This window comes from Prionailurus bengalensis, chromosome A1 (genome assembly GCF_016509475.1).
Source record: "Prionailurus bengalensis isolate Pbe53 chromosome A1, Fcat_Pben_1.1_paternal_pri, whole genome shotgun sequence".
In the NCBI taxonomy this organism is placed as follows: Eukaryota; Metazoa; Chordata; class Mammalia; order Carnivora; family Felidae; genus Prionailurus; species Prionailurus bengalensis.
The window spans coordinates 240,777,895-240,803,937 of NC_057343.1; the positions used below are offsets into that span (position 1 = coordinate 240,777,895).

General features: G+C 45.8%; 1 protein-coding gene across 1 annotated transcript in view; it reads right to left on the reverse strand.

The window, feature by feature from the left end:
* The window catches only part of PLEKHG4B (pleckstrin homology and RhoGEF domain containing G4B), an 81,270-nt gene that overhangs the window by 30,018 nt on the left and 25,209 nt on the right, over positions 1–26,043 (reverse strand). Inside the window, exons 3-5 of the mRNA XM_043602168.1 lie at positions 8,694–9,867; positions 3,949–4,140; positions 3,290–3,413 (exon numbers count right to left, since the gene is read on the reverse strand). Coding sequence (XP_043458103.1) covers positions 3,290–3,413; positions 3,949–4,140; positions 8,694–9,867 — 1,490 coding nt within the window. The remainder of the gene's footprint in view (positions 1–3,289; positions 3,414–3,948; positions 4,141–8,693; positions 9,868–26,043) is intronic.

Genomic DNA, 26,043 nt, shown 5'->3' on the forward strand with positions numbered 1-26,043 from the left:
CTCTTCATCCCTGAAGTCTCCCGTGGTGCCTGCGTCTGCGTCTCAAAGTCTGCTTCTGGCCTCAGAGGCAGGACCAGGTCTCGCCGCCACCACACAGGCTTGCTCAGCGTGGGAACTTACCCCTGCAGGCTCCAGACCACACGCTCTCCTCCACCCATCTCATCCACTTGGCAGCTTTGCTGAAGGGGAGGCCGCTGAGGGGACAAGCCAGCCCTTCCCTGGGGGCTGCGTCCTGGGTTCGAGGACTGCTGGGTCCTCCACTGGTTGGGAGGGACCCACTGACTCGTTCCCGTGTAAACACCAGTTCGGGATTAGAAGGGGGGGAATGCCCCCAGACCACCCAGTGTGAACCCCCACACAAAACTTGCTTCTCTCTCTGCCTGCCTCCTGTGGTAGATGGAGCTGGCTGGCTTCACTGCTCCGCTCCCTGCCTCACGCTCGCTCGTGCACAGGCAGCCTGGCTCCCCTGGGGCCCCTGGCAATGTGAGGACCTGCCCTAGACACCCTGGGTCTGCACTTCCGCGGACTGCGTTCCTGCGCCACCCTGGCCTCTCCATCTGCAGCACGCTGGGTAAGTGTGGCCTTCACGCCAGGGGCACAGGCTGCCCACATGGAGTCTTCAGTCCCCACTCCTGCCTCCTGCTCAGAAAGTGACCAGCTGCTCTGGGGCTTTGTGTATGTTCTTCCTTCTGCTCAGAATGTCCTTCCCTTCTTGTCTGCAGACACTCGCCATGCTCAAGGACACAGACATGTCGGGAAGTCCCCATCCCCGGCTGAGGCTGCAGCTCCCTCCCAGCACTGTGGGCTTGTCTTATGTCGGGAGACACGACAGTTTGGGTTCGTTCACATGAGTGTCTCCTAGAGGGTAAGACCCATATCCTGTTCTCTTTTGTATTCCTGGTAGATGGATGGACGGATGGATGGATTCCTCCATTGCACAGGACGTTAGCTGGATGATAGCCAAGACCCACTCTAATTTAAAAAAAAATTTTTTTTTCAATGTTTATTTATTTTTGGGACAGAGAGAGACAGAGCATGAACGGGGGAGGGGCAGAGAGAGAGGGAGACACAGAATCGGAAACAGGCTCCAGGCTCTGAGCCATCAGCCCAGGGCCTGACGCGGGGCTCGAACTCCCGGACCGGGAGATCGTGACCTGGCTGAAGTCGGACGCTTAACCGACTGCGCCACCCAGGCGCCCCGATCCACTCTAATTTTAAGATTCTGTGTATCTAAGAGTTTGATGGAAGTCTATCCACAAGGCACGCTCACCCTATAACTCAGCTGCAGTAGCAGCTGACCACACACTGCTGGGCACTCTTCCTAGTAATGAGTGCTGACACCTCGGGTACTTCATTCTGACCGCCGAAGGCTCGTGTCATATCCCACAAGGTGGATTTCAGCTCCTCAAGGTGCAATAGGCAATCAGGATGCTAACCAAGTTACAATGCTTGTGGAGAAATAATCAGCCAAGCCATGAGGCTCCAGCCTGAATTACCCTAAGTGCTTTAGATAATTTAGGTTTTCCTCGACATAGCCTTTCCCCCAGAGCTTCACGAGCTGGTGAACATATCTGCTCTGGGAGGGGAGTGGGGTCATCTGAATTTTCTGTGGAAAAGTCACAGGGCTGCAGAACCAAGGTCAAGTCTTGGTCCTGCCAATCCCTACTGGTACCCTAGCCCCTATTGTTGGTGTTTCATTACAGAAGGGAGAGAACAGCACTCGGCCTTACAGGTAAACCAGGCTGAGCATACAGAATGGTACACACCCCAAAAGGTACAGGAGGCTTTCGTCCTTGTCAATCAGGATTGCTTTCCAGTGTGGCCCCAAGTCAATTCTTGACCCTCCCTTAAAAGAAAGCTTTTGGCAAATACAAAATGCCATTAACTTAGAGTTTTGGTGTTTACCTGAGGTTCACTAAGTATAAGCTAATGTGAGGGTGAATCTGTATTTTTTTTTTCAGGGTATTTTTTTGTATTTTGAAATCTGTGCTGAAAGTTAAGTTTGAAGTCCCAGGCTCATCCGAGGGCGGTAAAACCAGTGCTCTCAGATAACGGGGAACCTTGCTCTGGGAAAGGGGGGGTCAGGGAGCACACTTTCTTTTCCTGCCTAATTGTTCCCGCACTGATTCTACCTATGCTATTTCAGAAGAAATTTCAATATAAAGTTGAGGCAGCACAAAGAGCAAAGATCACATGTGATGAGGCTTCATGCAACATGTTTCCCACATGAGCTCACATCATGTGATACGCATTCTGTCACTGGCACTTAGTGAGACTGCATCGTGGGATGGGTCACGAAAATGATGCTCTGGACTCTACGTACTTTACACAGATGATTTCTAATCCCTCTGTGCACCTTTGAGACAACTAGTACCATCCCCGGTTATGCGGAGGAAACAGGCTTATGGAGTTGCACCATCCACCCTAGCCAGTAAGGGCACAGCTGGGATTTGGAGCCGGGCTATCTGACCTTAGAACCAAGCTCGAGGGCTGGGCAATGCCGCCTCCTCCACAGGCTGCCTCCACCCAGCACCTAGGGGACTCTTGGTCTGGGCGCCTTAAGGGCCATCCAAACCATGCCTGCATCTGATGGGGTCAAGTACTACAAAAGAACACGCTTCAGCCACCCTTGACTCCCGCTCTCCCGTCTCTGTCCTTGGTCCGTAAGAGATCTGAAGCCATGCTCCAGAGAACTTCACCTACGCAGACCTGTTCCACACGTTGTTGTCACGCAGGATCCAGGAGGTGTGGTTTCCCAGAATTTTGTGCCAGGGAGGTCATGTCTGTCTCGAGGAGCTTGTACTTGCTTCCTGGCATGTGGCATTGCCAAGCTGAACATAAGGCTCAGTTAGAATGCGTCGGTCCTTCCTGCTTCTGGGAACCAGGTACTCCTCATTGGTATGATTTCTTCACCTACTTATTCTAAATATTCTGTTTATATCAGTTCAGGTCTTTATCCCAAAAAACATGGAGTGTAAAACATAATGCTTAGAGCAAGTACTGAACACTGCAGAGCAACACAGAATTCAGGGCTCGAGTGTGTGTCAGAGCCTTGATTCAGTGGGGAGAGGTGAGGGTGAGCAGGAGGACACGAGGGACAACCGAGGACCTGGAAAAGAGGGGTGGGGGGACGGGAGGTGGGGCCAGTTGGCAGGAGCCCGAAGGGCAGGTGGGAGCTTGCTGCCCATGCCACGAGGGGCCCTCGAGATTGCAGACAGAGACCCCTGCATGAAGCTTGCACTGCATTACCCCAAAGGTCTGAAAGGGGGGGATCCTGCCTCAGTCCCACCTGGGGATGCCGTGGAGGTACCGCAACAGGCGGGTCAGCTCGGCGCTGGAGCTGTGTCTGCTGGACCAGAGCGGGCTCGTTGTGCAGACCTGTACCACTGCTCTCCCTTGGTGATCCCGGGTCCCTGCGGAGACAGAGGGCATCGTGAAAGGGGGAAGCTCCAGTGGGGACATGCATGGCCTCAAGCTTGGGAAATACCACGCTAGAGCCTGCACACTGTTGACGTATTGGCTTAGATGTGAGATCTGCCAGGAGAGGAGGTCACCTGCGCAGGTGGCAGTTGTGCTCACCTAAAAGGGAGGTGGGCATTGCTAAGGGCTGCATGTTTGTGTTCCCCCAAATCCTTATGGTGAAACCTAACCCCCGTGTGGCCTTTTGGAGTTGCTTACATTTTGAGAGTGGGGTCCCATGAATGGAATTTATGCCTTAAAAAAAGACCCCAGAGAGCTCCCTTGCCCCTTCCACGATGTGAGGACACAGTGAAAAAGGTGTTGAGTATGAACCAGGAAGAGGGGCCCTCACTAGAATCTAACTGTGCTGGAATCTTGGACTATCAGCTTCCAGAAATGAGAAATAGAGGTCTGTTGTCTACAAGGTATCCATCCAGTCTGTGGTGTTTTGTTATAGCTGCCCAAACAGAGTCAGGTGGCCATGCTTACCTGGGAGGACGACGACCCCGGACTGCAGGAGCTCCTGGCTGACCTCCAGCACATTCCTGGGTACCTGCTTGGGCAGGTCTCCTGTGCTGGGCGGCTGTCCTTCTCCCTCTGGGCACAACGGCTCAACAAGCACATCTGAAATCCAGCCAGGAGCACGAGCCCGGAAAGCATTGCTGTTGGTGTTAACACTGGCTGGACAACAGAAAGACACCCAAAGACGAATTGTTTCTCTGGTTTGAAGGCAGCTGCTCAACTTGCCACAAACACAAGGAGAGAGTCACGTGTGAAAGTAGTGGGTCTAATGGGAACTTGTTCCATTTTTGGTGGGAAACGTCAACATGCCATACCTTACAGGACAGGTGCATTCTAGAAAAGTAGGGCATGAACAAATATGTAAAAACTGATTATTCTAGTTGCATCAAGAGTGCTCAGTACCTAAACACACTTCAGGGGAATTTTTTTTAGGTTTATTTATCTATTTTGAGAGAGAGAGAGAGAGAGAGAGAGAGAGAGGTAGCAGAGGAGGGGAGAGAGAGAGAGAGAGAGAGAGAGAGAGAGAGAGAGAGAGAGAGAATCCAAAGCAGGTTCTGCACTGTCAGTGCAGAGTCCAATGTGGAGCCTGAACTCACAAACCATAAGAACATGACCTGAGCTGAAATCGAGGCCTGGATGCTTAACCAACTGAGCCACACAGGCACTCCAGGGAGAAAATTGTTATATTGAATAATGTCATCCTACTTTATTTTCTCATACAGATTTCCCAAAGAGTATCATCAAAATATACCCACAGAGGGTGACAGCACCCTGAGGGCAGGCATCATCATATTGGGGGTGCCTCCCCCTCCTGCATCACCCCAGAGAGGGGGGACCTGGCTCTCCTGTATCACCCTAGAGGGAAGGGCTCATGTTCGTACATCAGTCTGGAGGAGATGGCAGTGGCCATGGCTTTTGGGCTTGCTCCTCAGCCCTGTTTCCACACCGCACTTCACAGGAGATGAGCCATAACACAAACAGAATCAACACCCCAGCCTTGCAATCCTCCAGGGTCTGTGTTGCCCCAGTGGGGGAAGGATGGTCTTGGCCAGAGCTGGTTGGCACCTAAGACCCTGTGGGGCACCCTGAACCAATCCAGGCTTTGCTTTCCTGTCCCTCAGCTTCTTCCGTGACTTCTTTCAGTGCTAGTGTCTCACAACTCTGTGAAGAGTTTTCTCATTATAGTTGGACCAGAGAAGTCGACAGCATTCTCTCCCTCTCCCTCTATATATTTAACACACACACACAAATATATATATTTAAGACATATATATATATATATATATATATATATATATATATATTTAAAACAACTTTATTGAGGGGCGAATGGGTGGTTCAGTCAGTTAAGCGTCCGAATTCAGCTCAGGTCATGATCTAGCAGTCTGTGAGTTCAGGCCCTGCGTCAGGCTCTGTGCTGACAGCTCAGAGCCTGGAACTTGCCTTGGATTCTGTGTCTTCCTCTCTCTCTGCCCCTCCCCCACTCATGCTCTGTCTCTGAAAAATGAATAAACCTTAAAAAAAAATAAAACAACTTTATTGAGCTATATTTTACATATAATAAAACTCACTCCTTTCAAGTATATAATTAAGATTTTTAGGGGCGCCTGGGTGGCGCAGTCGGTTAAGCGTCCGACTTCAGCCAGGTCACGATCTCGCGGTCCGTGAGTTCGAGCCCCGCGTCAGGCTCTGGGCTGATGGCTCGGAGACTGGAGCCTGTTTCCGATTCTGTGTCTCCCTCTCTCTCTGCCCCTCCCCCGTTCATGCTCTGTCTCTCTCTGTCCCAAAAATAAATAAACGTTGAAAAAAAAATTAAAAAAGAAAAAAAGATTTTTAGCAATTTTACCAAGTGGTGCAACCATCACCACAGGTCGGTTTTAGAACACTTCCATCCCTCCAGAAAGACCCCTCGTGCCCATGTATGGTGAATCCCTACTCCCACTCCTCACAGCCACCTGTCTACAGTCCTGACCATTTGTACAAATGGAATGAGACACTGCAGGGTGTCTTGTGTCTATCTTCTTTCACTCAGCACAACTACTTTTGCTGATGTCGCCTGTGTCACCCCTTCCATGGGTCTCATCCCATTGTGTGGTGGACCACATTTTGCCTGTCCCTTTACCAGTTGATTGATTACAGTATCCTTGAGACTGAATTTTTTCATGTATGTCCAAATATTTTCTAGAATACATCGCTACTTGTAAAATCTTTGGGTGCCCAAGTGTTTTAATGTTTTAATTCTGCACCGAGCCCAAGCTCTCTCACATGGACGGGGAAGCAGATAACACCTTCATGTGGCACTTTTCTTACTAGACAGCTTCCTAGTTGAGTAGGTCATTCATGTGGGCTTTTCTTGAATTCAGCTTGCAGACTGTGGGAGAGTGAGAGGAGGGGTCTGAGGTCCTGGGGCTACAATATTAAAATGGCCAGGAATAAAAGCAGTACCCTTATGTGGCTAATCAAGAAATAGCTCTCCCCACCTCACCTCACAAGAAATAGCTGCTCAGTTACCACTGGTTGAAGAGGAGAACCAGATAGAACAGGAGGAGCAGCTGGAACAGAGGAGGAACAGCTAGGACAGGAGGAGTAGCTGGAACAGAGGAGGAGCAGCTAGGACAGGAGGAGTAGCTAGAACAGAGGAGAACCAGATAGAAGAGAAGCAGCTGGAACTGAGGAAGAAACTGCTTGCACCGTAGAAGAATGAGGGTTCTGTCACTTGTTCAATTTACATGCTAGCAGGCGGTTCTAGCTGAGGCATTTTCCTGTGTTGATGAAGGCATGAGGCCTAGGACCACACCACCAACTGTGCATTCCAGGGACAAATGTGTGTCCAGGCAGCAAGGATGGAGGGGAACGGCTGGATCAACGAGCCACTGGCTGCTTGCTGGGTGACCAATTGTTGAGGCTCCTCTGCCTGGACCTCTGGTGTCACAGCCCAGTGCTTCCTGGGTGTAAGCAGCATCCTCTTACCACAGGGTCTTTCTTCTTCCTTCCCTGCACCATCAGCAAGAGGAGACAGGAGGAGGAAGAGGGGAAGAGTGCTCTCCCAGGAAGTGAACGCCCAACTTCAGGCGAGGGAGACAAGACTTCTCTCCCCACCAGCCCTCAGCGCAAACTAGTGTATAATCTCTGGAGCTGAGGAGGCAAAGCCCCCTGGGGCCCAGGAGCAATGACCGCTTGGGAGCATCACGCCTCTGATGACGAGACTCACGTTTGCAGATGTGCTACTGGACACCCAGGGGGCCAGCAGGCTAAACATGCTTCCACTCGGCAACACTGATTTGTGTGAACTAAACCCGCCACCTCCATGACCTCCAGCTATCCTGACTGTGGTCAAGCGTCTGTGCCCCATGTGCCCCTCTGTCCGAGACGCTGTGCCTGAATGTCCACAGTAGCATTTGCACAGCCAGAATTTCTGTGCGGAGGAACATTTACTTAATTACACTTTAGAGTGACTCGTGAGGACAGAGGCTATCCTCGCTGAGATGAGCTACAAACATGAGTTTTCACTGAGTCATCCAGCATGTGTGTGACTGTGCGTTTTCTACCCTATACCAACAAGAAAAGTTAGGCCCTGGAAACAATGTCCAGGGAGTTCTTGCTTTGTTGAAATTTTAATTGAACTGCAAGGAGGTGGAATGTTCTTTAAAAAGGCTACCCCTAAGCCAGTAGTTTTATTATAACATCTTTCGCAGTAAGTCTGTGTGTGCTCTATGCTGTGGGAATCCTGTCAGAATTTCAGGCATGAGCAGAAACCCTCAATTCAGAAGTGACAGGCCCACCCAGAGGCATGGGCAACTCCCTCCTTGGGCCAAGTGGGCAGGCCAGGTGTTGCCCAGGTGAGGAAGCCACAGTTTCTTCACTGTGTGGGATGCCGGGGCTAACCCTGATTTCTTCACTTCCTCCAAAGTTGTTGCTTTTGTCCTTCACAGAACATTTCTTTGTTCGAAAAACGGGAAATAACTGACTTAAGAAATATGTCATCATTTTTTTTGTTGTTCTTGATGCCCTGCAAACACTCCTTTAAATAATGTCTTCCCTCCAGAGCATTATGGGAGACGATCCCAGTACTTAGGGTTGTACTTCAGCACATTTGCGGGCCTTTGAGGTGTGCGTAACTTAGGAGCTTGTACTATGAGCGTAGCACCCAACTTACCCACAGGAAAAGGGTATTAATGCAATGTGACAGGGCGAGCAGTGACCCCAAAAGGATGGGTCTACTCCTAGAACCTGTGAACGTCACCTTACTTGGAAAAGGTCTTTGTAGATATGACTAACTGAAGTGCTGGGTGGGCCCTGAATCCAAAGATAGGTGTCTTTTTAAGAGAAAGGAGGAGGTTTGAGGCACAGAGACATCGGGAGAAGATGGAGGGGTGGGGGAGCCCCCTATAGCTGGAAGGACCCTCCCCTAGAGCCTCTGGAGGGAGCACAGCCACGCCAATATCTTGATGTCAGACTTCCGGCCCCAGAACTGACAGGATAAATGTCCTCAGCCCCACTGTCTGTGTTCCTTGTAGCAGCCACAGGGACGGGGCACACACAAACATTTGTTTTCAACAGTCGATATGGATGTGGACACAGGCTTCTCCTGTGTCACTGACCAGAGAAAAGTTACAGCATGGAGTGGGAGAAGGGAAGAGGGGAAGGGGTGGGGGAGGGATGTGGCAGGTGGGTTAGGGAGGAGCAGGAAGGGTCAGGGTTGGGGCCGTTACCTGGACTCTCCCCTGTGGTGCAGGAGGGGCCGCTGGAGCCTGCACTTCTGGCCCCCTCGGCTTGTCCTCCTAGAAGACCTCCAGGCCTGGTGCTGAGTGAGTGGTGGGAGGCCCGCCGGGCCTCACCTCGGGAGCTCCTGAAGGACCTGTCACAGGACCGAGACCGCCTGGGAAGGGTGCTCCTAGCGGCTCCTGGATGGCTTTCCTGACTTGAGATCTCCCCGTGGTCTCCCCAGAGGCTGGGGGTTTCCTTCTGGGTTCGGCTGGCTGCTGCCCCAGCCCCTATGGTCTCGGAGCTGCAGGCCTCATCCCCAAGGGACTCTTCGGAACTGGAGCCCAGGGGCATGGGGTTCCGCAGGGCCTCCATATAGGACTTCCTAAACCAACGTCTGGCCTCCGTGCAGGCTGGGTCCCTGGGTGACTGCCTTCTGGAGCTTGGGCTGCCCATGTCCTCACAGACAGTGAGGGCCTGGGGACCGTCTCTTTTGTCTGTGGGGTCCAGGCTCTCTCCTGGTCCTTCCCACAAGCCTGGCTCTGAGGGCCCAACCCCTACAAGGCCTCCGTCAGAGCTCCAGAACGTGCTTCTAGGGTTTTCCCACCCAGCCCTTCCTGCGGAAGGCTGGTGGATGGGCTGGTCACTGCCGGGTTGCCCACCACAGTGGGGCAGGGTGGGGGTGTCACTGGGAGGGGTACTCTCATGGGGACGAGTGCTGGCCATGACTGGTGCTGGGGCCAGAGCTTTGGAGGCACTTCTAGGTGGTGGCTGCTCAGGCCCGGGGCAGCTGCGGTGGGGCAGGGCGGTCCTGAATGTTGGGACAAAGATGGGGTCTGTGACACTGCTCCATGGGGTGCGGAAGATGGCGGAGCCTGAGGTCAGCAAGCAGTTTTGCAAGGGGACACCGTTCCGCTCCCCGTTCAGCTGTTCCAGGAACTCTCCTGTGAAGACGCAGCTGTACATGGCCTCAGGGACAGTAACTTCTTCTGAGCCCCGTCCAAGCTGAGAGAGGCATTTTAAAACCAGTCTGGCTGACTGCTTCCCCACTGATGTGACCTGTAGATAGAAGTCCCCAGGCCTGAGCCTAACTCCGCGGAGGGATGCCAGCTGCACCACGACCTTCTCATGGATGCACAGTGGCCAGCCTTCATGGAAGAAGATGAGGCCTGTGTACCTGGCCTGGGATGAGAGAGGGAGGGAAGGAGGTTAGACCTTCGTGGTAGCTCCTCGTGGGAGGCTGGGGGGAGGCGGGCAATAGGACAGGAGGGAGGAAGCCACTGGAGGAGCCACCCAGGCAGTCCTACCACAGGCAGCCTGGGGGCTCTGGGCCAAGTCTCTCCTAGGAGCCGTCTCCACCTGGGGAAGGGTCTGGGCCCTCACAAGCTCACCACACCAGCCCCTGGTCTAAGCTTCACAGCATTTCTGGCTCTCCTAGGTGCCCACAAGCAGCCCCCCGAGAGCAGGGCTACTTCTGGAATCACAGGGTCAGGGGCACAGTGAGGGGGTGCCAGGACCCACAGGGACACCAACAATATCGGCTGCAATCTCCCACCGAATACAGTGGGTCCTTCTACTTATTTGAAGGAGTCCATGAAGTTTACAACACAGCTGTAGACTATGCAGGTGAGTTCCCAAGCACATCTTTGGAAAGAACTTGCTGTAGAAAAGGTTTCGATGGCAGGACGGATAAGACACAGGCAAACACAGGCAGCGTCTGGCATGGGCAAGAGAGTGTTTGGCAGTTTGGGGAACAAGGCGTGGGACCCCCAATGTATCAGTAGCTGCAGCTCACACCCTAACAGGGGAGCATACTCTTTGGTACCGGTTGTTACAATACACTTTGCTTCTCCCCACTCCAGCACTGACGTATTGCACATACATTATTACAATAATCGAGAAGATGAAAAAGAAGTGATCTCATTCTGATATATCTTGAGGTTTTTTTACTTTTTTTTTTTTTTTTTACCTTGTCACGCAGGACACAACTTCTCTAGACTGCAGTAACAATGTACATATAACTTAATGTTCCAGTTTGTAGTCATCCTTAGCCAACATTTCTCCATGTTCCTCTTTCATAGTGGCCATGCTGGTGGTGACTTCCTGTCCTCTATGGGAAATCTACAAGGCTTCTCTTCCTTCCTTATTTCCTTCCTTCCTTCCTTCCTTTCCTCCGTGGGAAATCTACAGGGCTTTGCTTCTTTTCTTTCCTTTTCTCTTCTCTTTTCTTTTCTTTCTCTCTTTTTAGTAGGCTTCACACCCAGTGCAAAACCCAACACAGGGCCTGAACTCACAACTCTGAGATCAACACCTGAGCTGAGATCAAGAGTCAGACCTTTAACCATCTGAGCCACCCAGGTGGTTATCTGTTTCTATTATAAATAAGAAATGCAAGCAACATTTCCATGATACCATTTCTTGTTCCTTTATTTTTTAATCTTTTTAAAATGTTTATTTATTTTTGAGAGAGAGACAGAGCGCAAGCAGGGGAGGAGGGGAATGAGCGTCTTTCATGATTCTTGGCAGTATGACCAATTTGTCATCAAAAGACACATTGTCAGCAGTGATAAGTCACTTTACCAAGATTCAGTAGGACAAGGCTTTAAAAAAATATTTTAATGTTTTTTATTTACTTTTGAGAGAGAGAGAGAGAGAGAGTATGAGCAGGGAAGGGGCAGAGAGAGGGAGACACAGAGTCCAAAGCAGGCTCCAGGCTCTAAGCCGTCAGCACAGAGTCCAACATGGGGACCAAACTCCTGAACCACGAGATCATGACCCGAGCCAAAGTCAGATGCTTAACTGGCTGAGCCACCCAGGCTCCCCAGGACAAGGCTTTACATTGAGGAATCTTTTTCTAAACTAGTATACATACTGTGGAATATTGTTGTTTTAATTTGTACTTATGTGATAGTCAAGCCAACACTGTTTTCGATATTCGTTTTTGCTGTAAGTTTTCTGTGTGTCTTTTTGTTCCTTTTATGAATTGTGGCCTTGTTTTTGCCTTCTTAGTTGCTGTCAGGTTTGTAAAAAAATTGACAATTTTTTTTCTACCCACCATTAGCAAATGTTTGTGTTATGTGTCTATTAGGCACTCATATTTGTCCCAGTTTACTTGCTTTATAGTTATGTTTCTTTCCTCCCTATAGAGGCTTAAATTTTATACAAGTTGAATTTCTTGACTTTTTTGTGGTATCTTTTGTCACCTTAAAACTTAGAGTTTGATGTCTTACTGAAGGTTGCCTTTTGCATTTATGTTAGTTTTCCTAAGAGTTGAGGTTTACAAAATACTTAATGTTTTCATACACCTGGAGTTGGAAATTGTACCTTAAATACACTGGTATATTCTTTTTTTAGATTTTTAAAAAAACGTTTAGTTATTTTTGAAAGAGAAAGCTTGAGCAGGGGAGGGGCAGAGAGAAAGGGAACCTGAGCTGGCAGCACTGAGCCAGTTGTGGGGCTCAAACCCACAAACCGTGAGATCATGACCTAAGCCGGACGCTTGACCAACTGAGCCACTCAGGCTCCCCCCACACTGGTGTATTCCTAAGAGTGAAGGCCTCATTAAGCAGGTCCTTGCCGTGTACTCACACTGGGTCGCCAGAAGGGGGAGGCACTGTCCAACCTCCAGGAGCCACGGCCTGGGAGGAAGGTGAGGGTCTGGTGCAGACACAGCTAGTATTTACTGAGCACCTGCCAGGTACCCTCACACCTGTGGCCCCATTTAATTAAAAATTAAGATTTTTCAGGGGCGCCTGGGTGGCTCAGTTGGTTGAGCATCCGACTTCAGCTCAGGTCATGATCTCATGGTTTGTGAGTTCAAGCCCCGTGTCAGGCTCTGTGCTGCCAGCTCAGGGCCTGGAGCCTGCTTTGGATTCTGTGTCTCCCTCTTTCTCTGCTCCTCCCCTGTTGGCGCTCTGTCTCTCTCTCAAAAGTGAATAAAGATTATTTTTTTAAATTAAGATTTTCAGATTGGAAAAATAATACTCGTGCATTGCAGAAACTGGAGGGTTCAGAAAAAACAAAACAACAATCCCAACACCAACCCCCAGAAGTCAGAATTGTTGACATTTATGTGTGTTTCATTTCATTATTTTTTCCTGTGTATTTTTTCAAATGTTGAGAGAGAGAGAGAGAGAGAGAGAGAGAGCGCGTGCGCGTGAGAACAAACAGGAGCCGGGCAGACAGATAGAGAGAGTGAGAGAGGGAGAATCCTAAGCAGGCTCCACGCTGCAAGCACAGAGCCCAACATGGGGCTCGAACCCATGAACCAGCTGAAACAAAGAATCGAACACTTAACTGACTGAGCCACCCAGGTGCCCCTTTTCCCGTGTATGTTTAATGGCTGAGATCACATCACAAAAATACAGCAGTGCATGGTAATTTTATCACCTAATGGTATTTCATCAGCCTCTCCTATGCTATGAGAAACTCTTTGCCCAGACCACTTCAATGCTGCATATTTATTTTCCCCCAATTTTGCTCTGACAAATTAAAATACCATGCCCATTGTTGGGCCTGGAGGCCCACCTGGGTGTCACATGCTTCTGTGGAATCTGAGGCCATGGAGCAGGTTGATGGGTGTGGCCATGGCATGGGGTGGAGCCAGTGCCCACCAATCTGGGTGGCCACAGGTGTGGCCAGTGTCCTTGCTATATGGTCAGCACCCACCTCACGCTGGACACGAAGATCCAGGACATCATCCAGCCCTGTGGTCAGCAGCAGTGAGATTCCCAAGGACCACTTTCTCCCAAGGAGAGAAGTCCAACCTGAGCTGTGGCCTAAAGGTATGCAGCTGGGGTCAGTGGTGTGAGCCCCAGGAATGAGCTTCATGACAGAAAGTTCTGGAAGCAGAGGGTCCAAGGCCGACCATCACTGGTAGGTGACCCCTTCCCGGGGGGCCTGAGCAGACTCAAGGTGGGGAGTATGGGAGGACTGTGCAGCCCTCACACCCCAGCCCTGTCACTCCCCCTCCTGGCATGAAAACAGCTCCACTGCCCAGACCCCAAAGGGCACTGCCAGGGAGAAACCGCCGAGGCTGGGGAGAGGCTGGCCCCTCTCCTCCTCTGCTCTTTCATGCCACTGCAGGCTGGGTGCAGATGTGAAACAACGGCCCTGACAGATGTGCTTCCCTCTGTCGGGTGGCTGGGCAGGGGATAAAATGTGCCAAGTATGTGTTGCTGGCATCTTCTGTCTCTGCAGTGGGATGTAGTAGCTGTGGAATGGCCTTGAGCAGCTGTGATAGCAGTAGTTATCTTTAACCAACACTGAGTGAAGGCCAACAACACGCTAAGCACTTTGCATCCATGATGGCATTGAACCCTTACTCCACGAGAAGATATGCTGGTTGGGACTCATCAGCTGCAGGTGATAAGATGCCTGCTGAATCTTGGCTAAATGATGGAGAGGTGGAATTCTCTCACTGCAGAGTGTGAAGGACAAAAGCCCCATGGTTGGAGCAGAGGCTCACAGACACCGAGAACTGGGTGCTCTTTCACAGCTTTCCATGTACATGTGTTTCATTCTGATGCTGGTTACTGCATGGTCCTGGGATGACTTCCCCAGCCTAGTGGTCACACCCTTATACCCAATGTCTCAAGCAGGGAAAAGTAGCTTCCTGTGTATTGTCTTTCCTACGGGAGTATGTTCTCATAAATATTCCTGCCCCCAGCAGACTTCTCTTTATCTATCATAGGCCATAAAGGAGCCAGTGATTTCCCCCGGTTACAAGGAAGGCTTGGAAAGTGGATGTCTCTGTAGTGGGAGGCAGCAAAAGACAAGGGTTGGGAAAGACCATAAGCTAGACAGTCAAGTGTCTGCTCAGGCGGGTACTGTTACTACCTTGTCTGTAGATGAACAGAATCAAAGACCAGAGAGATGAAAAGATGGCTTGCCTAGGTCTTTACAGAGTTTGTAGTGGCAGAACCCACATCATTCCTCTCACAGAGCCTGCGATCCTAACCCCTGTCCAGTACCACTTGGCAGGGACACCCAGGCAGCCGTCCACAATTCAGGCTGATAAATGGTGAGCACCAAGTGCTGTGATGACACAGAGGACAGAGAATCTTCTAGGGCACGGCCATGGGGAGTGAGCTGGAGAGGAGAGCTGTGGTTGCACTGGTCTTTGAAAGGTAAGTAGAACTTCCACCAGGTGCAGGGGAAATGGCACGAGGGGGGCAGGCCCCAGGATGAATGAAAGTGGGTGATGGGACAGTGCATGATGGGTGGATTAATCAAGACTCTTTGGGTTGTCAGATGAATTTGTCTTGTGTCACTGGGAAGCCTGGAGGAGAGGGGCTTCAGACCTAGTCCAAGTAGGGGGCTTAAACATGTCACTGGGGCTGTTTCTCTCCCTTGCCCCACTTGGCTTCACTGTGCAGACAGGCTGGGTCAAGATGCAAATCCTCCTGATACATAAACCCAGTGGAAAGAGGGTATCTTGTCTTCAGTATCTTTATTCAAGTTCCAGGGAAGACTCCGACTGGGCGTCTCAGTCCTTCCAAGCTGCTCTAACAAAAATACTATATATTGGGTAGCTTATAAACACAGAAATGTCTTTCTCACTATCCTGTAGCCTGGAAAGTCCAGGATCAAGGTATTGGCATTTTTGTTGTCTGGTCAGGACCAGCTGCCTGGTTCACAGATGACCAACTTTTTGCTGTGTCCTCACACATGTCAGAAGGGGCAAGGGCGTGCTCTCTAGGACCTCCTTTATAATGGCATGGATGGGATGGACCAAATCGCTTCTTAATTCTATCTTAATTCTATCTATCCACTTCTTAATTCTATCACATATGGAAAACATACAAATTTTGTGGGGGACACAAACATTCAGTCTATAGCAGTAGGTCATGTGCCAATCCCTGAAGGTGGTGTCTGAAGGTGGGATAAAGGGTGAACACAGAGAGCCACACCCTTTCCAGAATAGTGGAGCATCATGGCAGCATGGTGGAGAGGTACCTCCTAAATGATAAGGCAGAGATGCCGAGCATACAACATATATCCATTCGTACATCTGCAATCTGTGGTAGATGCCTTCAACTTCGGTATTTTAATTTCCTCATCTGAAAAACTGACTAATTTCTCCACCACCATTTGTTGAAAAAACTGTCCTTACCCTCTGAATGGTCTTGGCATCCTTGTCAAACATCATTTGACCATATACGTGATGATTTATTTCTGGGCTCTCTACTCTGTTCCATTGGTCTATATGTTTGTCTTATGGCACTGCCACATTATTTTAATTACTGTAGCTTTGTAATGAGTTTTAAAAATCAGGAAATGTGTGTCTTCCAACCTTGTTCTTCTTCAAGATTCCTTTGGCTACTTGGACTCCCTTGAGATTCCATAGGAATTTTAGGATGGATATTTCTATTACTGCAAAAAACATTGGTGTGGTTTTGATAGAGACCACATTGACTCTGCAGATCACTTTGGGTAATACTGCCATCTTCACAGTATTAAATCTTCCAGTCCGTGAACATGGATGTCTTTCCATATCTTAGGTCTTCTTTTCTTTCTCAAGCAATGTTTTGTAGTTTTCAATATGCAAGTCTTTCACCTCTTTAAGTTTATTACTACATATTTTATTCCTTTGGAAGCTATTGTAAATCTTCTTTTAGTTTACTCCTTTTTAGTTTACTTTTCAGATTGTTCATCATTAGTATGTAGAAACACACTGAATTGTGTGTACTTTTGTATCCTGCAACTTTGCAGAAGTTGTTTATTAGTTCCAACAATTTTTTTTTTGTGTGGAATCTTTAGGGTTTTCTACATATAAGATCACATCATTTGTGAACAGAGATAGTTTTACTTCTTCCTTTCTGAATCGGATGTCTTTAATTTCTTTTTCTTGCCTGATTGCTCTGGCTAGAACTTCTAGGAAGTGGGCATCCTTGTCTTATTCCTCGTCTTAGAGGAAACCCTTTTAGTCTTTCACCACCGAGTATGAATTAGCTGTGGGTTTTTCCATACATGGCCTTTCTTTGTTGAGGCAGTTTCTTTCCATTCTTAGTTTAAGTGGTTTTATCATGAAACAATGTTGAATTTTGTCAAAATGTTTTTTTTTGTAATAACTGAAATGATGAGAAGAAGTTTCTTCAGGTTGAACTTGTGGGGGATTTGACTATAATTTCACAATAATGCATATGCCACGAACAAGGAAATTATGGCAATATTATTCCAAAGTAGAATGTATATCAAAGGTTTGAAAAGGAAACAAGGAACACCATTCTTCTTGGCCCCAACACAGTCCATAATTCTGAGATTCTCCTTGGGCAAATCTACCAAGGTTTTGATTATAAATCTTTTGCAGCCAAATTAGATAGATGTTATCAATCTTCTAGTCATGTTCTGAATAGATCCAGTTCCAGGTTGCAAGGAGCAATTCTTTATCTCATTTCAACATCTTCTCTAAATGGTGTGCTCAGAACATTCACAGTGTGTCAAGAAAGAAGCATCAGAACCAAAGTGTTTTTTTTTATTATTATTCAAAAGGAAGTCAGTGGGTTTCACTGTTTATGAGCTGCAGTTCAGCTGCTATAAAAACATAAGCAGGGTCCTTTTTTTTGTATTTATTTATTTTGAGAGAGAGAGAGAGGGAGGGGCAGAGAGAATCCCAAGGAGGCTCTGCACTGTCAGTACAGAGCCGGAATGTAAGGCTCAAACTCGAGAACTGTGACATCATGACCTGAGCTGAAATCAAGAGTCAGACGCTTAACCAACTGAGCCACTCAGGCGCCCTGGGTCCTTCTTTATAACAGGCTTTCAACAGCAGTCCAGGAACCTGAATTTCTCTAGATCAGTAGCAGGTTTTCAATTATAATAGATGTACCACAGCAGTTACTACAGTACTCTAAAAAGCTCAGCTTCACTCTCCGACTTGGAAAACTTAAAATAGAACAAAACTTCTATGGTCCTTTGGAAAAGCCAGAAGGAGAACTTGGTTGTAGATTAAATGTGAGAAGTGAGGCTGAGCCTCCCTGGGTCTTTGATGACTCCCCAGCCCATTGTTTCATGGAGACTATGTACTGTCCACTTGTCCTGGGCCTGAATGGACACAGAGGGATGAGCTTCCCTCTCTGTGTGTCCATGGAACCTTGTCCTCACTGTTTGCTGTCATGGCCCTGTACCCCTGGTCCTGTGGCTGACCCCAGGTGGTCCACATAGCAACCTACCATTAGGAACCAGAGACAGCTGAGAGTATTTGCAGACCAACTGCCTTCTCAAATGGTGAATGTGCAGTGGTCAGGCCACTAGATGGTCTTCAATATGCCCTCAGCCTTAACTCTGTGCACAGTCTGGCTGCCATATGCACCTCCATTTACCTCGGCCTTGTGGGTTTTTAAAAATTTTTTTAAAATGTTTATTCATTTTTTTAATTTAAATGTTTTTATTTGTGTCTTCATATACTTAAAGTGTATTTCTTTTTTTAATTTTTTAATTTAATTTTTTTAAATTTACATACAAATTAGTTATCATATAGTGTAACAAAGATTTCAGGAGTCGATTCTTTAATCCCCCTTACCCATTCAGCCCATCCCCCTCCCACAATCCCTCCAGCAACCCTCTGTTTGTTCTCCATATTTAAGAGTCTTCATTTTTGAGAGAGAGAGAGACAGAGAGAGACAGAGAATGGGCGGGGGAGGGGCAGAGAGAGAGGGAAACACAGAATCTGAAGCAGGCTCCAGGCTCCAAGCTGTCAGCACAGAGCCTGATGTGGGACTCAAACCCACGAACCACGAGATCATGACCTGAGCCAAAGTTGGATGCTCAACCGCCTGAGCCATCCAGGCTCCCCAGTTTCATTTTTGATTTTAGTAATTAGGGGGTATTTCTAAAATTAGGAAAGTAGAACATGCACAACTGGCCTTTTTCCGTACTCACAGGTCTACCACAGCACAGGCATGCTGACCTCACCACATGTCCCCTTGTCATGGTTTTACAAGTACATGTTAAAAAACTGATGCAAGGGGTGCCTGGGTGGCTCAGTCGGTTGAGCGTCCGACTTTGGCTCAGGTCACGATCTCATGGCTCGTGAGTTCGAGCCCCGCATCAGGCTCTGTGCTGATAGCTCGGAGCCTGGAGCCTGCTTCGGATTCTGTGTCTCCCTCTCTCTTTGCCCCTCCCCCACACATGCTCTGTCTCTCTCTATCAAAAATAAGTAAACATTCAAAAAAAAAACTGATGTGAAACAAATATACACCACTTTTTGGCTTCATATTATAATAATTTCCTCATGTATTTTTTAAAAACTTCTTTCAAAACAATTTTAACCTGTGTATAACAGTCCATCACATTTATACACTATTAATTTAACCATTCCCCTAACATTTATTTCCATTTTTTAACTATTGTAAGTAATGTCACAACATGTACTGTTATGAATAAATCTGGTCCTGTATTTTAGATCCTTTGCTGTGGTCTAAGATATCTGATTCTAACTGTGTGTGACACTATAGTGTCCACACATATTTCCACGAATATGACAAGAGTTTCAAATAATCTATCGTACTGAATTCTCCCTGCTCTGAATATTAATCTTTATATTTTTCTGCTTGTCAGTAAGCAAAAACCTGTCTTGTCATGTACCTGGTGCCTCTCTGACCACCAAGAGGCTGGGTTTCCCCAGAGTTTCTGTGGGCAGGTAGTGCCTCTTCTGGACATTGCCTCTCCAAGGCTGACTTTTATACAGGACTTAGTATTTTACTTATGTCTATGAGTTCTCTGCAAACACGATGTAAGAAACAGCTTTTATTTGGCCGTTCATTGGCTTCTGAAACACCAATTTACTAGATGTTTCTGCCATCAATCTATCAGTTTCCTTTTTGCGACCTTGAGCCTGAGAAGTCAGTCCCCTCCCCTCTCTGTGTTTCACCCTAACTCATAGACAAAAGCCTCTGCTGGTGTTTTCCTAAGTGGCCTGCACAGTGCTAGGTGACCGCTCACCACACCCCTGAGACTTGCCCCCCTCCCTGCGACTCCCATGCTGACCGCATTGTTCACAGTCCCTCTGGCTCTGGGTGATCAGGACTGGTAGCTGGTCTGTCAGAGCAGGCCATCACTATAAAAGAATGGCCATACACACTCAGAATGTTTTATTTTTGCTTTAAATATGTAAATGCACATTCCTGAACCTCCATCCCTTAGAGGTTTGTCCCTCCCAGTGCTCTCCCTCAGCCCCAGGTGAGCTCTCATGGCTCCTTTATGGTTAATCCCACGTTACTAGATGATAGTTCTCTACACTAAGCTCCCTGAGGTAGATTTCTGTGTGGGTCAGTCTCTTCATGGGACTCTAACAGGCACAGAGACCCATCTTTTCTCTGCTGACTTGGGGGCTCTACTGTCTCCCCTGGGTTGGCCACAGTCATGTTGCTGTGTCTCACAGCACCTCTCAAATGGAGCGAGAACATAAAGACAGTAGGCAAAGAATATGGATGGAGAACTCTTCCGGATTTCCCCCCAAATATCCCAGTCTCTCAGGTGTCTTGCTCATACCTAATGTGATGGCACCTTTTTGTAAGACTTTAGGGAGTCTCTGCTGAACATTCAACTCGTTTTCACAGAAAAAGCTATCCCTCTTTATTTCTGCATTCATATTTAATCAGTTTAGGGTTCAATTAAATTGGATTTAATTAGCTCTTCTTTTCCTACCTTAAGGTGGAAATTTAGGTAAGTGATATCAGACTTGTTCCACAAAACTACATATTAGTTTAAACTATATTATACATTAAGCATTGCTTTAGTTGTATGTAAACATTTCTGCACATTGTGTTTTCATTATGATTCAGTTCCAATAATTTTCCTTGTGATTTCTCTAAGTCATGGGTTCTTTCGAAATGTGTTATTTGATTTCCAAAAATTTGGGAGTTTCTACTTATTTGTTGTTATTTAATTCTGATGATAGCATTGTGATTACAAAAAAATACTTTATTTCTGCCCTTTCAAATTTATGAAATTGTATTTTTTTAGAGACCTACAGCATGTTGTCTATCTTGAAAAAATTTCATGTGCACTGGAAAGAATGTGTGTTCTGCATTTGTTGGATGTAATGTTCTACAAATGTCAAATAGGTCAGTGTGTTAGGTGTTGTTCGGATCTTTTATATCCTTATTGATTTTTTTTACTGATCATTTTATCAATTTTTGACAGAAGTACATGAAAATTTCCATTTAGTGTTGCCAGTTGTTTGTCTTAATGTACTCAGAAGCTCTCTTACTAGGTACTCTGTTGATAAATGGAGGCTTTTATCACTATGAATTGTCCTGTCCCCATGTGTCTCCTGTGACTCTGTCAGAGACCTAACTTGTCTGACAGAAAGATCATCACCTCACCTACTCATACTTAGTGGCATATCTTTTTCCATTCTTTTTCTTTCACCCTTTGTATGTGTTTATATTTTAAAGGGCATTCCTTATAACCAGCATTTAGTTGGTCTTGCCTTTTTCTCAGCCTGAGTCTGGCAATATTTGCTTTCAGTTGGATTTTTTAGTTCATTTAAGTACGTTGAAAATAATTACAAATATGGTTGGATTAAATCTGTCATCTTCACATCTGTCATCTGTTCATCTATTTGCCTATCTGTTTCTTTGTTCTTCCTTTTATCCTCTCTTCTGCGTTTTGGATTCCATTTATCTCCTCTACTGATTTTTTGGTTATACCTCTTCGTGTTGCTTTCGGTAGTTGCTCTCAAGACTACAACGTGCGTCTTTATTCAAGTAACATTTTGTTACTTTAAAACAATGTAAGAACCTAGAGTAGTACAATTCAATTTATTCCCTCCCACATTTTGTGCTTTTGTCATATATTTTTAAAAAATCTTATTTAAATTCCAGTTAGTTAACATACAGTGTAATATTAGTTTCAGGTGTACAATTTAGTGATTCAACACTCCCATACAATACCCAGGGTTCATCACAAGTGCACTCCTTCATCCCCATCACCTATTTGACTCCTCCCCTACTCATCTCTCCTCTGCTAGCCATCAGTGTGTTCTCTATAGTTAAGTGTGCTCTCTATAGTTCTTGGTTGGTCTCTTTTTTTCCCCTTTGCTCATTTGTTTAAATTCTGCATATGAGTGAGATCATATGGTATTTGTCTTTCTCTGACTTAGTTTGCTCAGCATTACACTGTCTAGCTCCTTCCATGTTGTTGCAAATTGTAAGATTTTATTTTTATGGCTGAGTAATATTCCAGTGTGTGTGTGTATGTGTGTGTGTGTGTGTCCCACATCTTCTTTACCCATTCATCTATCAGTGGACACTTGGGTTGCTTCCATGGTTTGACTATTGTTAATAATGCTGCAATAGACATAGGGTGCACATATCCCTTTGAATTAATGTTTTCATATTCCTTGGGTAAACCACACAGTAGTATGATTACTGGATCATAGGGTAGTTCCCTTTTTAACTTTTTGAGGAACCTCCATACTGTTTTCCAGAGTGGCTGCACCGGTTTGCATTCCCACCAACAGCGCATGAGGGTTTCCCTTTCTCCAAATCCTTGCCAGCACATGTTGTTTCTTGGGTTGTTGATTTTAGCCAATCTCACAGGTATGAGGTGATATCTCATTATAGTTATGATTTGCATTTCCCTGATGATCAGTGATGTTGAACATCTTTTCATGTACCTGTTAGCCATCTGTATGTCTTCTTTGAAGAAATGTCTGCTCATTAATTCTGACCATTTTTAATCAGAATATTTTTTTGGTGTTGATTTATATAAATTATTTATATATTTTAGATATTAAACTCTTATTGGATATATAATTTGTAAAATATCTTCTCCCATTAGGTTGTCTTTTACTTTTGTTGATTGTTTCATATGCTGTGCAGAAGCTTTTTATTTTGGTGTAGTCCCAATAGTTTTTTTTTTTTTGCTTTTGTTTGCCTTGCCTCAGGAAACATATCTAAAAAAATGTTGCTATGGCCAGTGTCAAGAGAAATTACTGCCTGTGCTCGCTTATAGGACTTTTAATGGTTTCAGGTCTCACATACAGGGTCAGGGCCAGACAGCTTCACAGGCAAATTCTACCAAACATGTAAAGAAGAGTTAATACCTATTTTTCTCCAATTATTCCCAAAAATAGAAGAGGAAGGAAAACTCCCAAATTCATTCTATGAGGCCAACATTACTGATTCCAAAACCAGATAGAGATACAATAGCAAAAAAAGAGAGCTAAAGGCCAATATCTCTAATGAACACAGATGCAAAACTCCTCAACAAAGTACTAGCAAACAAAATCCAACAATATGTTAAAAAAATCACTCATCATGATGCAGCAGGATTTATTACTGGGTCGCAAGAATGGTTCAATATTCAGAAATCAATTGACATGATACGTCACATCAGTAAGAGAAAGGATAAAAACCATATGATCATTTCAGTAGATGCAGAGAAAGCATTTGACAAAGTACAACATCCATTCATGATAAAAACCCTCAACAAAGTAGGTGTAGAGGGAACAGACCTCAACATCATAAAGGTCACATATGAAAAACCCATAGCTGACATCAATGGTAAGAAACTGAGAGCTTTCCCCTAAGGTCAGGAACAAGACATGGATGTCTACTCTCACCACTTTTGTTCAACATAGTACTGGGAGTCCTTGCCACAGCAAGCAGACAACAAAAAGAAATAAAAGGCATCCATGGCACAAAAACAGACACTCAGATCAATGGAACAGAATAGAGAACCCAGAAATGGACCCACAAATGTATGGCCAACTAATCTTTGACAAGGCAGGAAAGAATATCCAACGGAATAGACAGTCTCTTCCACAAGTGGTGCTGGGAAAACTGGACAGCAACATGCAGAAGAATGAACCTGGACCACTTTCTTACACCACACACAAAAATAAACTCAAGATGGATGAAAGACCTAAATGTAAGACAGGAATCCATCAAAATCTTAGAGGAGAAAGCAGGCAAAAACCTCTTTGACCTTGGCCGCAGCAACTTCTTACTCAACACGTCTCCAGAGGCAAGGGAAACAAAAGCAAAAATGAACTACTGGGACCTCTTCAAGATAAAAAGCTTCTGCGCAGCGAAGGAAACCATCAGCAAAACTAAAAGGGAACTGACGGAATAGGAAAAGATATTTGCAAATGACATATCAGATAAAGGGTTAGTATCCAAAATCTATAAAGAACTTATCAAACTCAACACCCTAAAACAAATAATCCAGTGAAGAAATGGGCAAAAGACATGAATAGACACTTCTCCAAAGAAGACATCCAGATGGCCAACTGACACATGAAAAAATGCTCAACATCAGGGAAATACAAATCAAAACCACAATGAGATACCACCTTACTCCTGTCAAAATGGCGAACATTAGCAACTCAGGCAACAACAGATGTTGGCAAGGATGCAGAGAAAGAGGATCTCTTTTGCATTGCTGGTGGGAATGCAAGCTGGTGCAGCCACTCTGGAAAATAGTATGGAGGTTCCTCAAAAAATTAAAAATAGAACTACCATATGACCCAGCAATTGCACTACTAGATATTTATCCAAGGGATACAGGTGTGCTGTTTTGAAGGGACACATGCACCCCCATGTTTATAGCAGCACTATGGACAATAGCCAAAGTATGGAAAGAGCCCAAATGTCCATTGATGGATGAATGGATAAAGAAGATGTGGTATGTGTGTGTGTGTGTGTGTGTGTGTGTGTGTGTGCGTATGTGTGTGTGTATCTATACACACACACATATGCACACACACAGGAATATTACTTGGCAATCAAAAAGAATGAAATCTTGCCATTTGCAACTATGTGGATGGAACTAGAGGGTATTATGCCAAGCAAAATTAGTCAGACAAAGACAAATATCATATGACTTCACTCATATGAGGGCTTTAAGAGACAAAACAGATGAACGTAAGGGAAGGGAAACAAAAATAAAAACAGGGAGGGGGACAAAACATAAAAGACTCATAAATAGGGAGAACAAATAGAGGGTTACTGGAGGGGTTGTGGGGGGAGATGGGATAAATGGGTAAGGGACATTAAGGAATCTATTCTTGAAATCATTGTTGCACTATATGCTAACTTGGCTGTAAATTAAAAAAAAAATTTAAAAAAAGATATAAAAGGCATCCAAATCCGTAAGGAAGAAGTAAAACTTCCACTATTTGCAGATGACATGACACTACATATAGAAAATCCTTCAGACTCCACCAAAAACTACTAGACCCGAGAAATCAATTCAATAAGGTCACAGGATACAAAATCAATGTACAGAAATACATTGCAGTTGTATGCACTAATGATGAAGCAACAGAGAAATTAAGAAAAAAATCCCATTACAACTGTACCAAAAATAATAAAATACCTGGGAATAAACTTAACCAAAGAGGTGAAAGACCTGTACACTGAAAACTATAAACTGCTGATGAAAGAAACTGAAGATGGTGTCTGGGTGGCTCAGTTGGTTAAGCGTCTGACTTCGGCTCAGGTCATGATCTCGTGGTTCGTGAGTTCAAGCCTCTCATCAGGCCCTGTGCTGACAGCTCAGAGCCTGGAGCCTGCTTCAGATTCTGTGTCTCCCTCTCTCGCTGCCCCTCCCCTGTTCATGCTTTTTCTCTCAAAAATAAATAAACATTAAAAAAAAATTGAAGACAACACAAAGAAACGGAAAGAAATCCCATGCTCATGGATTGTAAGAAGAAATATTGTTAAAATGTCTATGCTACCCAAAGCAATCTAGAAATTTAACATAATCCCTACCGAAATACCAGCAGCATTTTTCACAGAACTAGAACAAACAATCTTAAAATTTGTATGGAACAACAAAAGACCCTGAAGAGCCAAAGTAACCTTGCAAAAGAAAAAAAAAAAAGCTGGAGGTAACATAATTCCAGGCTTCAAATTATATTACAAAGCTGTAGTAATCAAAATAGCATGGTACTGGCATAAAAATAGACACATAGCTCAATGGAACAGAATGGAAAACACAGAGATAAACCCACAGTTATATGGTCAATTAGTCTTTGACAAAGCAGGAAAAAATATCCAATGAGAAAAAGACAGTCTCTTCAACAAATGGTGTTGAAAAAATCAGACACCTATATGCAAAAGAAAGAAACTGGACCACTTTCTTTCACTCAAAATGGATTAAGGACCTAAATGTGAGACTAGCCCTGAGGTTTCTTAAAGTTCAATCTCTCCTCCTCTGAGCATAGATGGTCCTTCCCTGTCAGGTTGCTCTTCTACCCACCCTCTCTGCAGTTTCAGTCACTGGTCCCAGGTTTGAAAGTGTCTTCTGCTCTTGCTCACTTAGGAAGTCATTATCTCTCCATAATTTGGTTCTTTTAGATCTCTGTGTATCCACAGCTCTTGGATGGTTTTAAAGGAAAGTATA